At 47.3% G+C, this 13,031-nt stretch overlaps 1 protein-coding gene across 5 annotated transcripts in view; it reads left to right on the plus strand.

Moving 5' to 3' along the window:
* The window catches only part of TMEM45B (transmembrane protein 45B), a 29,462-nt gene extending 18,143 nt beyond the window's left edge, over window positions 1–11,319 (plus strand). For 4 of the 5 annotated variants that reach the window (XM_021063152.1, XM_021063155.1, XM_021063156.1 and 1 more), the window contains 5 exons: window positions 5,287–5,483; window positions 7,636–7,842; window positions 8,571–8,755; window positions 9,230–9,375; window positions 10,469–11,319. In XM_021063152.1, the coding sequence (XP_020918811.1) occupies window positions 5,303–5,483; window positions 7,636–7,842; window positions 8,571–8,755; window positions 9,230–9,375; window positions 10,469–10,580 (831 nt within the window). In that variant the 5' untranslated portion in view covers window positions 5,287–5,302 and the 3' untranslated portion in view covers window positions 10,581–11,319. Of the gene's footprint in view, window positions 1–297; window positions 624–5,286; window positions 5,484–7,635; window positions 7,843–8,570; window positions 8,756–9,229; window positions 9,376–10,468 lie in introns of those variants that run through there. The other variant, XM_021063153.1, reaches the window with a different exon arrangement.

Below are 13,031 nucleotides of genomic sequence, written 5' to 3' on the forward strand. Positions count from 1 at the left end.
GCAATGGTTTCCTAGATATGATAAAATACAAAAAAGAAAAGAAAAAAATTAACTGGGTTTCATCAAAATTCAAAGCTTCTGTGCCTCAATGGGCACAATCAAGAAGGTAAAACAGGGAGTTCCCGTTGTGGCTCAGTGGTAATGAACCTGACTAGTATCTATGAGGACAAGCGTTCTATCCCTGGCCTTGCTCAGTGGGTTAAGGATCTAGTGTTGCCATGAGCTGCAGTGTAGGTCACAGATGCAGCTTGGATCCCATGTTACTGTGGCTGTGGTGGAGGCCAGCAGCTGCAGCTCCAATTCGACCCCAAGCCTGGAAACTTCCATATGCCTAGGGTGCGGCCCTAAAAAGAAAGAAGGAAAGAAAAAAAAAAAAAGTAAAATGACAACCCAGAGAAAGGCAGAAAATATTTTCAAGTCATATACTGATATAGGACTTGGTTTTTTTGTTAGGTTAGGTCATGCTAGATAAAAACAGCTCACAAAGCTCAGCAGTGCATTACCCTTTATTTCTTGTGCCATGTGTTCTTCGTGGCTGGTGTGCAGTACCCGTCGTTTCTCACTCTGGGATCTAGGCTGATGGAGGAGCTACTGTCATGAATACAGATAGTCAGGAGGGAAGGGTAAGTGTTCTGAGGGTCTTGAACTGACTGCTACCCGTCTCAGCCCAGAAGTGCCACGTGTTACTTCTGCTCTCAGCTCACAGGATCCCACCAAACCACAAGGGGCCAGAAAGTGCCACTGTACCATGTGCCTAGAGACAGAGCCAGAAATGCTTAAGCCACGCCCTCATCATGCAGAAGTTCCCAGGCCAGGGATCAAACCCCAGCCACAGCAGCGACCCAGCTCACAGCAGTGACACCAAATTTTTAACCACTAGGCCACCAGGGAACTCCAACGGAAGGGTGTGTGCATTAAACACCGTCAAATAATTTTCCGTTTTGCTTTCCCTGTTCACACAATCACATACCCACACACATGTGTATACAGATATGCGCGACATAATCAGTTCTGCACAAAATGGAGTCATCATGTTATAAGCAGTCTTTCCCATCTTTCGTGTCTCCCACAACAATACTTTGAGGAAAACCTTCCAGAACAGCAGGTATAGTGCTAATTCCTCCTTGTTAATGGTTACATAACATTCCATGATGAAGACAAGCCCACAGTGAAGATAACTTAGGTCAAAGGTGTGACTGGAGCTAAGCAGAGGTCCAGGCTGTGATAGCTGGGAGCCTATGTATTTGCATCCTATCGTCACATACTCAAGGAAATTGGCTTTAACTCTTCCCCTGCAGTGAATGCCAAGTCCTTGGTTCTGCTAACCTTGGAGGTTGCAAACCTTAAGCACTCAAGAAAACAAAATTCACTTTTCTTGCTCCTTTTCAATCCTCTCATTCATCTACACAGAGCCTTCCTTCACTATTCATGCTTTTCCCATCTAAACTAGGGGGAGGAGTTCCCATTGTGGCTCAGCTGGTTAAGAACCTGACTAGTACCCATGAGGACGTAGGTTCAAACCCTGGCCTTGCTCAGTGGGTTAAGGTTCTGGCATTGCTGCAAGCTGTGGTGCAGACTGCAGATGTGGCTCGGATCTGGCATTACTGTGGCTGTGGCCAAGGCCGGCAGCTGCAGCTCTGATTTGTCTCCTAGCCTGGGAACTTTCACATGTCACAGGTGCGGCCCGAATACTAAAAAAATAAATAGGGGGAAATGTCAGATTTATTTAAAAAAGAAGAGGAACCACATCAAGTTTGTTTTTTTTTTTTTTGGTTGTTTTTTTTTTTTTTATGGAGCACATAGAAGTTCCCAAGCTAGCGGTCAAATCAGAGCTACAGCTGCCAGTCTGCACCACAGCCACAGCAACAGGGGATCCAAGCCTCATCTGCAACCTATGCCATGGCTTGCAGCAATGCCAGATCCTTAACCCCCTGAGCAAGGCCAGGGATCAAACCCTCATCTTCTCGGACACTATATCTGGTTCTTAACCCACCAAGCCACAGTGGGAACTCAAGTTTTATTTTTAACTACAGGCAAATGGCATCAACCAGTTTCTCCTCTCCTCTGCACAACCTGTCCCCTACTCCTAGGACTCCTTTCCTCACTCCCTACTCATCCTTACTTTCACCTCCTTGTCCCCTTTTTAACAGCTTCTCCCTTGTCTTGCATTTAAATTACCTTAAATGAAAAAGAGGGAATGCAGACTGGAGGCGGGGGAGATGCTTAAAAACCAGGACTACCCGGAAAGCAAGCAAAACCTCTCACTCACATGATGTTCCTTTTCCTAGACATGAAATGAGAAGCTGCCCAAACCTCTAGCCTTGGTTTCCAGCTTTAACTCAAAGCCATTACCTCTCAAAACATTTAATCTTCCCTTCATATTACTATCTCATGTGACATCAAGAGTAAATTTATTAAAAATACAGGAATTTGTCTTTGTGGAAGCACTTCCTATGTTTTCTTACCTGTGGGTTTTCTTTAATGGCCACACCGTTCTGTGAATTCAAGAGGTCACCCCTTAATTGTTTGCTTTATTTTTACTGAATGGTGTTATCAAAATCTAATATTTTCATTCTGTTTGACGTTATTACCTTGATTCCTATTAAAACTGCACCCGCCCTCTCTCTCTACACGTTCTATAATGTAGCTCATCTAATAACCTATTAACGTGTTAAGGAAAGAAATCTACCTCTCCTGCTCCTCTTCCATCAAATCAAGGTACTCAGCCTCCTAAGCAGCACACATGAAGTAAAATGCAGTTTCTCCGCACATGCTATCCACCAGTGTGAATTTTAAACCAGGTAAAAGGGAAGGGTGAGGCTTTTCAAATTGGACATCATGCAGGCAGGAAAGGACTTTGCATCCACTTAGAGTTCAGCTTCTCAGAAAAATGGGGAAGGGCAGGGCAGATTTGCAAAGCTTGTTTTTCTGCACTTCTGACTAGGCAAACAAAGGAGTATAAGAGTCTTGATCCTGAAAGGAACCTGTGTTAAACATTAAATGATTAAATGGAAACAGATTTTTTTTTTTTTCCTGGCTGCACCTGCGGCATGTGGAAGTTCCTGGGCCAGGGATCAAACCTGCGCCACAGCAGTGACTGAAGGCATAACAGGGACAACACCAGTCTTAACCCACTGTGCCAGTAAGGAACTCCAAGATTTTTTTTTTTTAAATGTTGATCGGTAGAGGGCTAAAAAAGAATGAGAAGAGGGACTTCCGGTTATGGCAGCATAAAGAGAGAGGCAATTCCCTTCATGACCCTCCCCCAAAGTAAGTGTAAAACTAGACAAAATTATCAAAACCAACCAACCATTTCAGGGAAGCAGAAATTGACCAAAGATAGACAACGAACTGGGAAGCTGTGATGACTGTGAACACCTGGAATGTCGGAGGGTGGGCCTCAGTTCAACAGCCTGCAAGAGAACTGAGGTAGCTTATTACTCACAGGTCCGGGAAGGGTACACAGCACACCCTGAGGGACATGCGGGGAGATCAAAGGAGGATACAGGCAGAGAAAGCGGCAGGACAAGGGACACATATGTGCCTTTATTAGGGTCCAGAGATGGAGTGCTTTAGGGTTCCCAGATATTAGTCAATTCAGACTAAAAAGATCAGGGTGTTAGTAAGCTTTGCAGGGTCTTATCCAATGGGTACACCAAGGGCAAAGGCCCTGAGACAGGAAGACTGCACATCACTTGTGACTCTGCAGCTGTTTCGAGGGCATGTTTGAAAGAGGGGCTAGTGTCAGGTGAAGGCCCCTTGCCACAAAAAAACAGGTGCCAAGGCGGCAATACCATGGAGTAGTTCATCTAAACTCTCAACAGAAGCGTTTATTCTTGTGAAACTGTTAGACCCTCAGGTAACAACATGGAAGACTGTGGCCTGACTGCACCCTAACAGGGTTCCCCTTATTCAATGACTTTTAAATACTTTGGTGCTGGTCTCAAAGACAAATGGCTCTGCTGCCAAGGAAACAGATTCAGAAATCCTTGGCAAACCCGTGGGAAAGAACACTCGAAGAATGGCAGGGGGAAGGCAGAGCTTTGCTAGTGCCTGAGGTCGCAAGCCCAGCTGTGGTGGCAGCAGACCAACCAGGAATGTGACAGAGAAAATTCTAGAATTCAATCATAGAAAGGTTGAGATAAGCTCTCCGCACCTCTGGCTGAATGACAGACGTTGTCATTTTACTAAATTTGAATGACCATGTTCACTCATACTTAGAGGGCTGTATCAAAACTCTAATTCTGGGAGTGCCCAGCTGTGGCACAGCAGGTTAAGGATTCGGCATTGTCTCTGCAGTGGCTCAGATGGCTGCTGAGGCGTGGGCTCGATCCCTGGTCCCGTGCGGCTTGGATTCCATCCCTGTTGGGGAACATCCATATGCCAAGGGTGTGGCAAAACAAAAAACCCTCTAATTCTTCAAATGAGGTGAAAAATGATATTGTTTTCATTTGCACAGTAAGAGTGCTTATCAATGTATATGGTTTTGTGAATCGTGTGGTTTGTGTCACTCTTCTATGGTCTTTTATTAACTCTGTATAGGCTCTCTAATGGAGTATCCATTTATCACACCTACCGCAATGTTCTCCACCAACCCGCCCGCTCCCCCCTGCCGCAATGGTCTGCTTTACCTGCCTCCCCACCCACCCCACAATGATCTGCTTTCTCATGTGTCTTATATGCAAAATACTTATGGAGATGACTATTTTTCTTTTCTAATTATCTCCTTTCCCTTTACGTCTAGGGAGGTTTTCCTATCCTAAGATCAGGAGATATTTACCCATCCTCCTTTCCCCTTTAATTATACCCACATTTTTGAAAGTCTCTGGGCCACTGGTATTCTCTTGGGCTTGTAACTCACTTAACATAACACCCAAGCTTCTTCTGCAAGAACGAGGGGCTCCTTCACTGGTTTAAAACGTGGAACTTTCAGGAGTTCCTGTCATGGCGCAGTGGTTAACGAATCTGACTAAGAACCATAAGGTTGCGGGTTCGGTCCCTGCCCTTGCTCAGTGGGTTAAGGATCTGGTGTTGCTGTGAGCTGTGGTGTAGGTTGCAGACTCGGCTTGGATCCCACGTTGCTGTGGCTCTGGTGTAGGCCAGTGGCTACAGCTCCGATTGGACCCCTGGCCTGGGAACCTCCATATGCCACGGGAGCGGCCCAAGAAATAGCAAAAAGACCAAAAAAAAAAAAAAAAGTGGGACTTTCAGGCATGGACGTTTCCTGCCAAAATACCCTTTTCTGTTTCCTCCATCCAGCCACCTAACAGCTGTCCCCTTATTTAGGTGTCCTAGGACCCTGATGGCAAACTTCAAGGGCCATGCCCTCCCGGGGAGTTTCTTCCTGATAGTTGGCCTGTGGTGGTCAGTAAAGTACCCCCTGAAGTACTTCTACCAAAAGGCGAAAAGCAGCCAGCTGACTCATTACTATCAGCGTCTCGAGATCACTGAAGCTGCCATCAGGACTTTGTTCTCAGTCATCGGTAAGGATGGGGGTCATCTGGCCCACGGCATCTCCCAGTCATCCCCAGAACCCGTAATCCGTTTCGTGGACCCTGTGATCTGGATGTCTCCACTGGCAGGGATAGAGAGCAACAACTTTCAGTCGGGCACTGAACACTGCTTCATAGTACCTCCTGTGTCCTGAGCTTTATAGTTGATGGTTGTTAGTAGCACCTTACATCATAGTTAAGTTTTATACTATGAGAAACTACCAAGGAGCTCCCATCGTGGTACAGTGGAAACAAATCTGACTGGCATCCATGAGGATACAAATTCAATCCCAGGCCTTGCTCAGTGGGTTAAGGATCTGGCATTACCGGATCTGTGGGTTAAGGATCTGGCATTATGGTGTAGACCACAGACATGGCTCAGATCTGGCGTTGCTGTGGCTGTGGTATAGGCCAGCAGTTACAGCTCTAATTTGACCCCTAGCCTGGGAACCTCCCCATGCCGCAGGTGCAGCCCTAAAAAGACAAAAAAAACACAAAAAAATTAAAACTACCAAATAAACTGCCTTCTTCCCCCAGAAAGAAACAGGTATAATTCATAGGAACATAGACCTAGATGACATACTTCATAAGACAGAAAACACATGGAAAAAAAAAAAAAAGAGTAAGCTCATGTACATGAAAAAGTACTAAATGGAACTTAGATTTAGAAAAAAAAATTGCTTCCCCCCCCACCCCCAGTTGTCTCTCCACTAGAATCTCAGGAGTGGTTAATGCCCTTGGCATAACCTCCATCACCAAAGCTCAAGCACTCACGGAGATAGGAAATTTATGCTGGAAGGCTAGTCAGGGAAGCAGGGGAAGAGAATGAAAGAAGCCAAGAGGGCTGTTTGAGGGTGATTTTCCTCCACTGCACCCCATTCCAACAAAATCCACCCACTCGTGGCCCTCAAGACATTCCTTCTCAGGACCAGCCCATCACGTGTGTGATGAGGGCTCTTACCCTGCAATTACATTCTGCCTCCTGTCATCCTGGCCCACAGCTGCTCTGAGGAGAGCAAAGCCACACAGTTCCGCTCAATCTCTCCTCCACCCATTACCCAGGCATCAGGAAGCCCTTCTCAACTCTCTGAAGCTGAGAAGTGATTGGGCCCATATGGCTTAAATGGCAAGGACGGCATCACCTTGGCCTAAGTAACTAGAAAAATGGGATTGGGTGTCTTTGCTAGTGAAAATATTCATCCTGGGCTCCTACTTGCGTGCCAGGGACTGGCTGTCTAGGTGCTGGGGATGCAATGGGAAGCAAACAAGAGTCTATGCTCTTAAGGACTGGGACATCCTTTTTCTGGGTTGTTTCCACCAATACCTTCATCCTCTATAAATTCAGAAAGGGGCCAATCTGAGAAAGAAATATTTGGGAGACGGGGTCCAGAATGTTGTCATGGAGGACTTGTTCTCAGCTTCAAGAACATCCTGGGCACCAGGCAAAAGGCAAATCGTTTGCTTCCAAAGAAGGTGATGAAGTAGATGGGTAAGAAGTGAGAGCTGCCCTGAGTACCGCTTCACCCAGATCCTGATCCCCAGAGCTCACCTTCTGAGCTAGAGAGTGGCCAGAGACAGCAAGGTGTGGCCTCACCTTGTTCTCCTGGCATCTGGGGTAGAGGCCTCACTCAGTCTGAGGGACCCTGAACTCTTAGCTCGTTCTGTGTGTAAGAGCAGCTCACGCCTGGGAGCCACTAGGCTTGCACTAGCATCTTCGCTACTGATGTGTCTCACTGGGATTCTATTATTCTCAACCTAATTGTTTCTTTCCGTATTTCTTTCATGGCTGACTTGGCAGAGGGAACCCACAGATGGATGAATCTATCGGCTACACTCTCACTTAAGTGACAAGGCCTCGTTGTCATCTCAGCTGCTGGTCAAGTGTCCTGGGGACCTGTGGGCTGTGCTTCTATTGCTTTTTCTCCCCTCCCGCACCCAAAGGAATGACTAAAGTAACACATCTACACAGGTTCCTCGGCAGGTACTTAATACTGAAACTGGTGCATCTGCGAGAGCAAAGTAGGTCCACCGAGCCAAGGGCTGCCTCCACCCTCCACCACTCCTTGCTCAGGACTTGGGGTTGCTCTGCTTCTGTCTTGGCGCTGCTCTTCCCTCCTCAACCCCGACTCCCACTTCCCCGCAGGGATCCTGGCAGAGCAGTTTGTCCCGGATGGGCCCCACTTACACCTGTCCCATGACAACAACTGGGTGAAGCTCATGAACTGGCAGCACAGCACCATGTACCTGTTCTTTGCGGTCTCGGGAATCATGGACATGCTCACCTGCCTCCTCACCCACATCCCCTTGGGGCTGGACAGACTGGTTATGGCTGTGGCAGCATTCAATGAAGGTAACTTGGTGGTAGAGATGGAGAAACGGAAACAGACACAGATGGGCCGTGTCGAGAGGGGTTGACGTGCAAAGGATCAGAAATATACAGCAAATTTAATAACCTTCCCCAGAAAATCCCAATCTCTGAACTTTGGTATCCTGTAAGGACTTAGTCCTATGCTCTGGATGTACAGATGACATATTCCATAAAGCAGCACATGAAAGCCTAAGGCTTTCAGCCAGAGCTCTGGCTGGCAGAGCCCAGACTCTCCCTGCCCCTCCACACTTGAGGGATCACCCTCTGTTTAGGGAGACTTTGCACTCCACTCCACCCCCAGCCCATCTGGACTCCATCACATGTCTCATAGGGCCAACCCGGAGGCTAGAACAGAAGAACTCATATTAACTGGGCTAGAAAAAGCATTTTATAATCTAACCACCTCATTCAAAAAAGGCTGAAAGATGGCAAAACTGAATTTCAAGGATGCATACAATTTGTCACAAATTAGCAACGTTTCACCTTCCATCCTGTAAAGATTCTTTTTTGCTGCTTTACAGAGACACGCACACAGACAAACACACACACACTTAACCTGCACCAGTTTATGGCCCCAGAGTGTTATATAAACTCACTTCCCAAGGGGTGGAAAGTTTAGCCTTGAGACTAATACTTCCCAATAAGGCAAAGTTGAGACAGACTCCCTGGAGTGGGAGCAGCGAGCCCGTGGCCGTCTTCTCCCCACACAGGCTTCCTCTTCTACTACCACGTCCACAACCGGCCGCCGCTGGACCAGCACATCCACTCCCTCTTGCTGTACATCGTGTTCGGAGGCGCTCTTGGCCTCGTCCTGGAAGTGATCCTCCGGGACAACATTGTGCTGGAGCTTTTCCGAACCAGCCTCATTATTCTTCAGGGCACCTGGTTCTGGCAGGTAATGATTCGAAACCATGCTCCTCACCTGGTGCATGGATGAAGCAGCCCTGCTGAGCGTGTCCAGGAGATGCAGCACAGAGGTACTCCTCCAAGGGGGTCAGAAGCCATGTTTCTGCCTGTGCCCACTTATTGACTTTACCCATGATATCCTGCTGACGCATAAACAAGTGGCATCTAGGGGCACACGTGGCGAGCAGATGGGGATCTCCCTGTCTGCCCTCCTCAGCGGAGCTACTGATCCCATTTATAGGCTCCACTTGCTAAACCGTTCACCTGCAATGTGGGCCCTGAAACTTTGTCTTAAGTAAGGCTACACTAAAACCAGAATTAACGTAGAGCAATCTCCTGTGCAAAGAGGCCTTTGGATGCTAACAGAGGTGTGGGGAACCACAGACAACTCTGGCAGCCATGGGTGGTGAGGGGGCTTCTCACGCCAACTAATGGCAAGCCTGGCTTCTCTATAATCCACCAGATTGGGTTTGTGCTGTACCCGCCTTTTGGAGCACCTGAATGGGACCAGAAAGATCACGACAACATCATGTTCATCACCATGTGCTTCTGCTGGCACTACCTGGCGGCCCTCTGCATTGTAGCCATCAGCTACTCACTGGTTTTCTGGTATGTCCAAGACGTGATACCTTTGGTCAAGTTTGTCCTTCTAACCAATCTGTCCCCAGAAAGTATCACACTGCATCACTTTTGCTTCCAGTGACCCACTTTTCCTAACTAAGCAGTACTAACTAACTTCTAGCACTTAATGAGCACCAACTGTATGCCAGGTTCTGTGCCAGGTCCTCTACACCTACAGAAGCAGGTGATAAGGCTTGAGAAGTTAAAGGACCCATCTGGTCACAGCGACCTGACAGACCTAGTTTTAAACACAGTTCTGATAGATTTCAAGTCTGTGGTGTGATGGGAACCATCACACTGCATTAGACAGGGGTATGGAATCACAGTCCCTGTTCTGTCCCTAAGTCATCCCAAGCTGACCCTTTACTCCTGGATTTGCCCTACTTCCCAGAGACCCATGACAACCAGATAAGACAGCACAGCAGCAAGTGCTCATAAAGTGCTCGCTCCCCAGAGGTTGTCGGAGCGGCCGGAAACCCACAGCCACCTACTGTGTCCCAGCACGTGAAGTGTGCTAAACGGCCCTACTTACTGCTCATTTATGAAGGACGCATGTCATGTTTATAGATGGGGAAACCAAGGCTCTGAAAGACTCACTGGGCGACCTTGATCCAGGTCACCCAATGAGTCAAGGGCAGAGCCAGAGTCTTCAACCACTGAGAGACTTTTAGCACCTGGTACCATCAGTTCTGTCCTCAGAGCTGCGCCTCTGTTTCTTCCTAGTCCCTGATTTCCCTACCCAAAGCAGGGGCACCTCACCCAGAAAGAGTTCCACGCAGACCAAGCAGAAGGGAAATGAGGTCGTGGTTTCTTTTTCACTACCTGGCCAGTGAAACAATAAACTGGGGGGGGGGGGGGGGGGCAGGAGACCTAAGTTTAGTCTCAGTCATGACATTAACCCTTAAATATTACTGATCATGAGTCCTTTTATCCACGAAAGAATCCTAAGAAATCAGCCATGCAGACGAGTCCTCACGGTCTCTGACAGAGAAATGCTTTAAGAACCAGCAGGTGCCTCCGTATCCTCAAGTGAGGGAATAAGGGTACTTGCTGGGGGTCACTTGCTGTTTCTCTATTACAGCATTCTGACTCGGGCAAAGAGGCCCGGAGAGAGAGAAATCATTGGGATTCAGAAGCTGAAGTCGGGCCACACCTACCAGACGGCCCTCCTGAATGGCTCTGACGAGGAATAGAGGCAGCCATCGGTCCCCAGCGGAGGTGGCGTGGCCTCTGGGCACACACATGGTGGCAAACTATGCAGGTCCCCTCCACTTTAAGCCTCACTGCGGTCTGCTCTCAAGAGTCTGTATGTTTGCACCTCCTCGCTCATCCAAGTGAAGTCTGTGTTGGGAGGGGTCTCCTTTGTGAAGAAAAGCGAGGCGAGCCTTTCCCTGTGTCTCAGGGTGAAGAGAAATCAGACTCTGAAAGTTTCAGAAGTGACCTCATGGATGAATTGAGGTTATGAAGCCAGCAGAATTACTGCTTCTGATAATTTAGCCCTTTTTCTCTCAAGAAAGCAGGTACTTTCTTATCAGAAATTAAGTCAATAATGACAGGGCCTTTTATTAGAGCTATAATTCTAATATACATTTTCCAAAGTAAAACAATCCACAAGTTTTGTATTTTAAATGTCACTTATTAAACATCTTCTAACTAATCATAATATCCCAGAATTACTGTAATATCACTCACTGTTGATAAGTGACAAAGTTGGGCCAAAGGTGTTTGTTTAATCAGGAAGCCAGTTAGTGGCTCAGCTGAGAGCTGGAACTCAGATGTTCTGACTCCTCAAAAGCACCCTAATGAGAGAGTGCTGACAGGAGCTCTCTATAATGACGTAGAGAGAAAAATGCCCAGTTACAGAAGGCAGAGAATAAAAATCCTGCAAAGGATATGAATCTTGAGCTAGTAATATAAAGTCTTAATAACTGAGTCTTTGTTCCAGGTCTATTCTTTTTTTTTTTTTTTAAACTTCCTTCAACAAACATTTATTAAACATCTATTCTGCGCCAGCACGGAAATGGCTGTAAGGATTAACGAAATGCATGCCCAGCAAGGAATGCAGCCTAAAGGGAGAGATATAAGCAGGGTGACTGGTGCCTTGAGGGGTGGAAGTACAACTGCCGCACATGACAAAGGAGGGGGTAGAAGCAGCAGGCTGCCTGAACAGAAAAAGCACATTCCAGGCACACAGAATCGTCTGCACAAGGGCAATGAGAACAGGAAGGAACACGGAATTAATTGAGTTCTGTAAACCAACAGGACAAAATCTGAGAGGTCACATGGACCCACAGCACTGTTTGTCCAGCTCTCCCTAGACTCTGAACCGCATTCTATCTCACAAGCCCGGTACCAAAAAAAATCCGGCTCTTCAGAGAGCTGGACCAGCCTAAGGTCACACAGCTACGAAGTCCTAAAGCCAGTCTTCAGCAGGACTCAGAGGCCGGCTTATTGCCTGCTAGGTCCCTCTGCTATGTCACACCAACACAGCAGAGACCATCCGTAGGAAGCACTTATGCTCTTCGGGAGGAACACCGTACATATGTGAAAGGAAACCCCCTCGGTCAGCCAGCATCTCAGAGTTGAGGTCACATCTTAGAGAGGGGTAAAGAACGAGCTATTGAAAACGATGACGGAATCATGAGAAGAGAAGCTGAGGGTACCCTCTCAGGACCCACTTTGGTCTGCCTGCTGAGTAGGAATCCAAACATTCATCCAGCAAGTTCTGGAGAATCTATTCTTGGCAACTAATGTAATTCGTGTTCTTTCCTGGAGTTCCCTGGTGGCCTAATGGTTAAGGATCTGGCATTGTCACTGCCGTGCAGGTTTAATTCCTGACCATGGGAACTTCCATATGCCATGGGTTGGGAAGGAAGGAAGGAAGGAAAGAAAGAAAGGAAGGAAAGGAAGGAAAGGAAGGAAAGAAAGGAAAGGAAAGAAAGGAAAGGAAAGGAAAGGAAAGGAAAGGGAAGGAAGGAAGGAAGGAAGGAAGGAAGGAAGGAAGGAAGGAAGGAAGAAAGAAAGAAAGAAAGAAAGAAAGAAAGAAAGAAAGAAAGAAAGAAAGAAAGAAAAGAAAGAAAGAAAGGAAGGAAGGAAGGTAGGGGAGAGAGAGGAGGCAGACCACTTTAAGGAAATGTAGCATTTTCTCCAGAGTGAGGGGCTGAGGTGTGATGATCAGATAAAGAATATTAAAATTTGCTTTGATGCCCCTTTCACAGCATGGTTTGGAAGTAATCAATCCTGCATACGTGTTCTTACGTGTGTAGTAAAGTACAAACCCATCACAGTCCTAGTCACCAGATCTACTGTCAGATACATGGTTTGAATAATTTCACCAGCCTCTGAGCCAAGTTATTCTGGAACTGCTCTCCCCAAAACACCCACCACAGAGACTATGTCTCTACAAGACCTCTGAGGTCTGCATCTAAGGAACCACAACTGGAGCAAACGGCAGTCACGTCACCAGAGTAGCTCCGACGGGGGGCAGCCATCCTATGGTACCCGCTGACGGGCTGGGCAGAAGTACCAGACCACACTCACCAGGCCACCACCCCTACAGTGGTGTCCTGAAACATACCTGTTTGCTAGGATGTAAATGCCCCCAGGCACCAAGGACACGGGTGGAGTCAGGTGACTTCAGCCAA

This window comes from Sus scrofa, chromosome 9 (assembly GCF_000003025.6).
Source record: "Sus scrofa isolate TJ Tabasco breed Duroc chromosome 9, Sscrofa11.1, whole genome shotgun sequence".
Lineage (NCBI taxonomy): Eukaryota > Metazoa > Chordata > Mammalia > Artiodactyla > Suidae > Sus > Sus scrofa.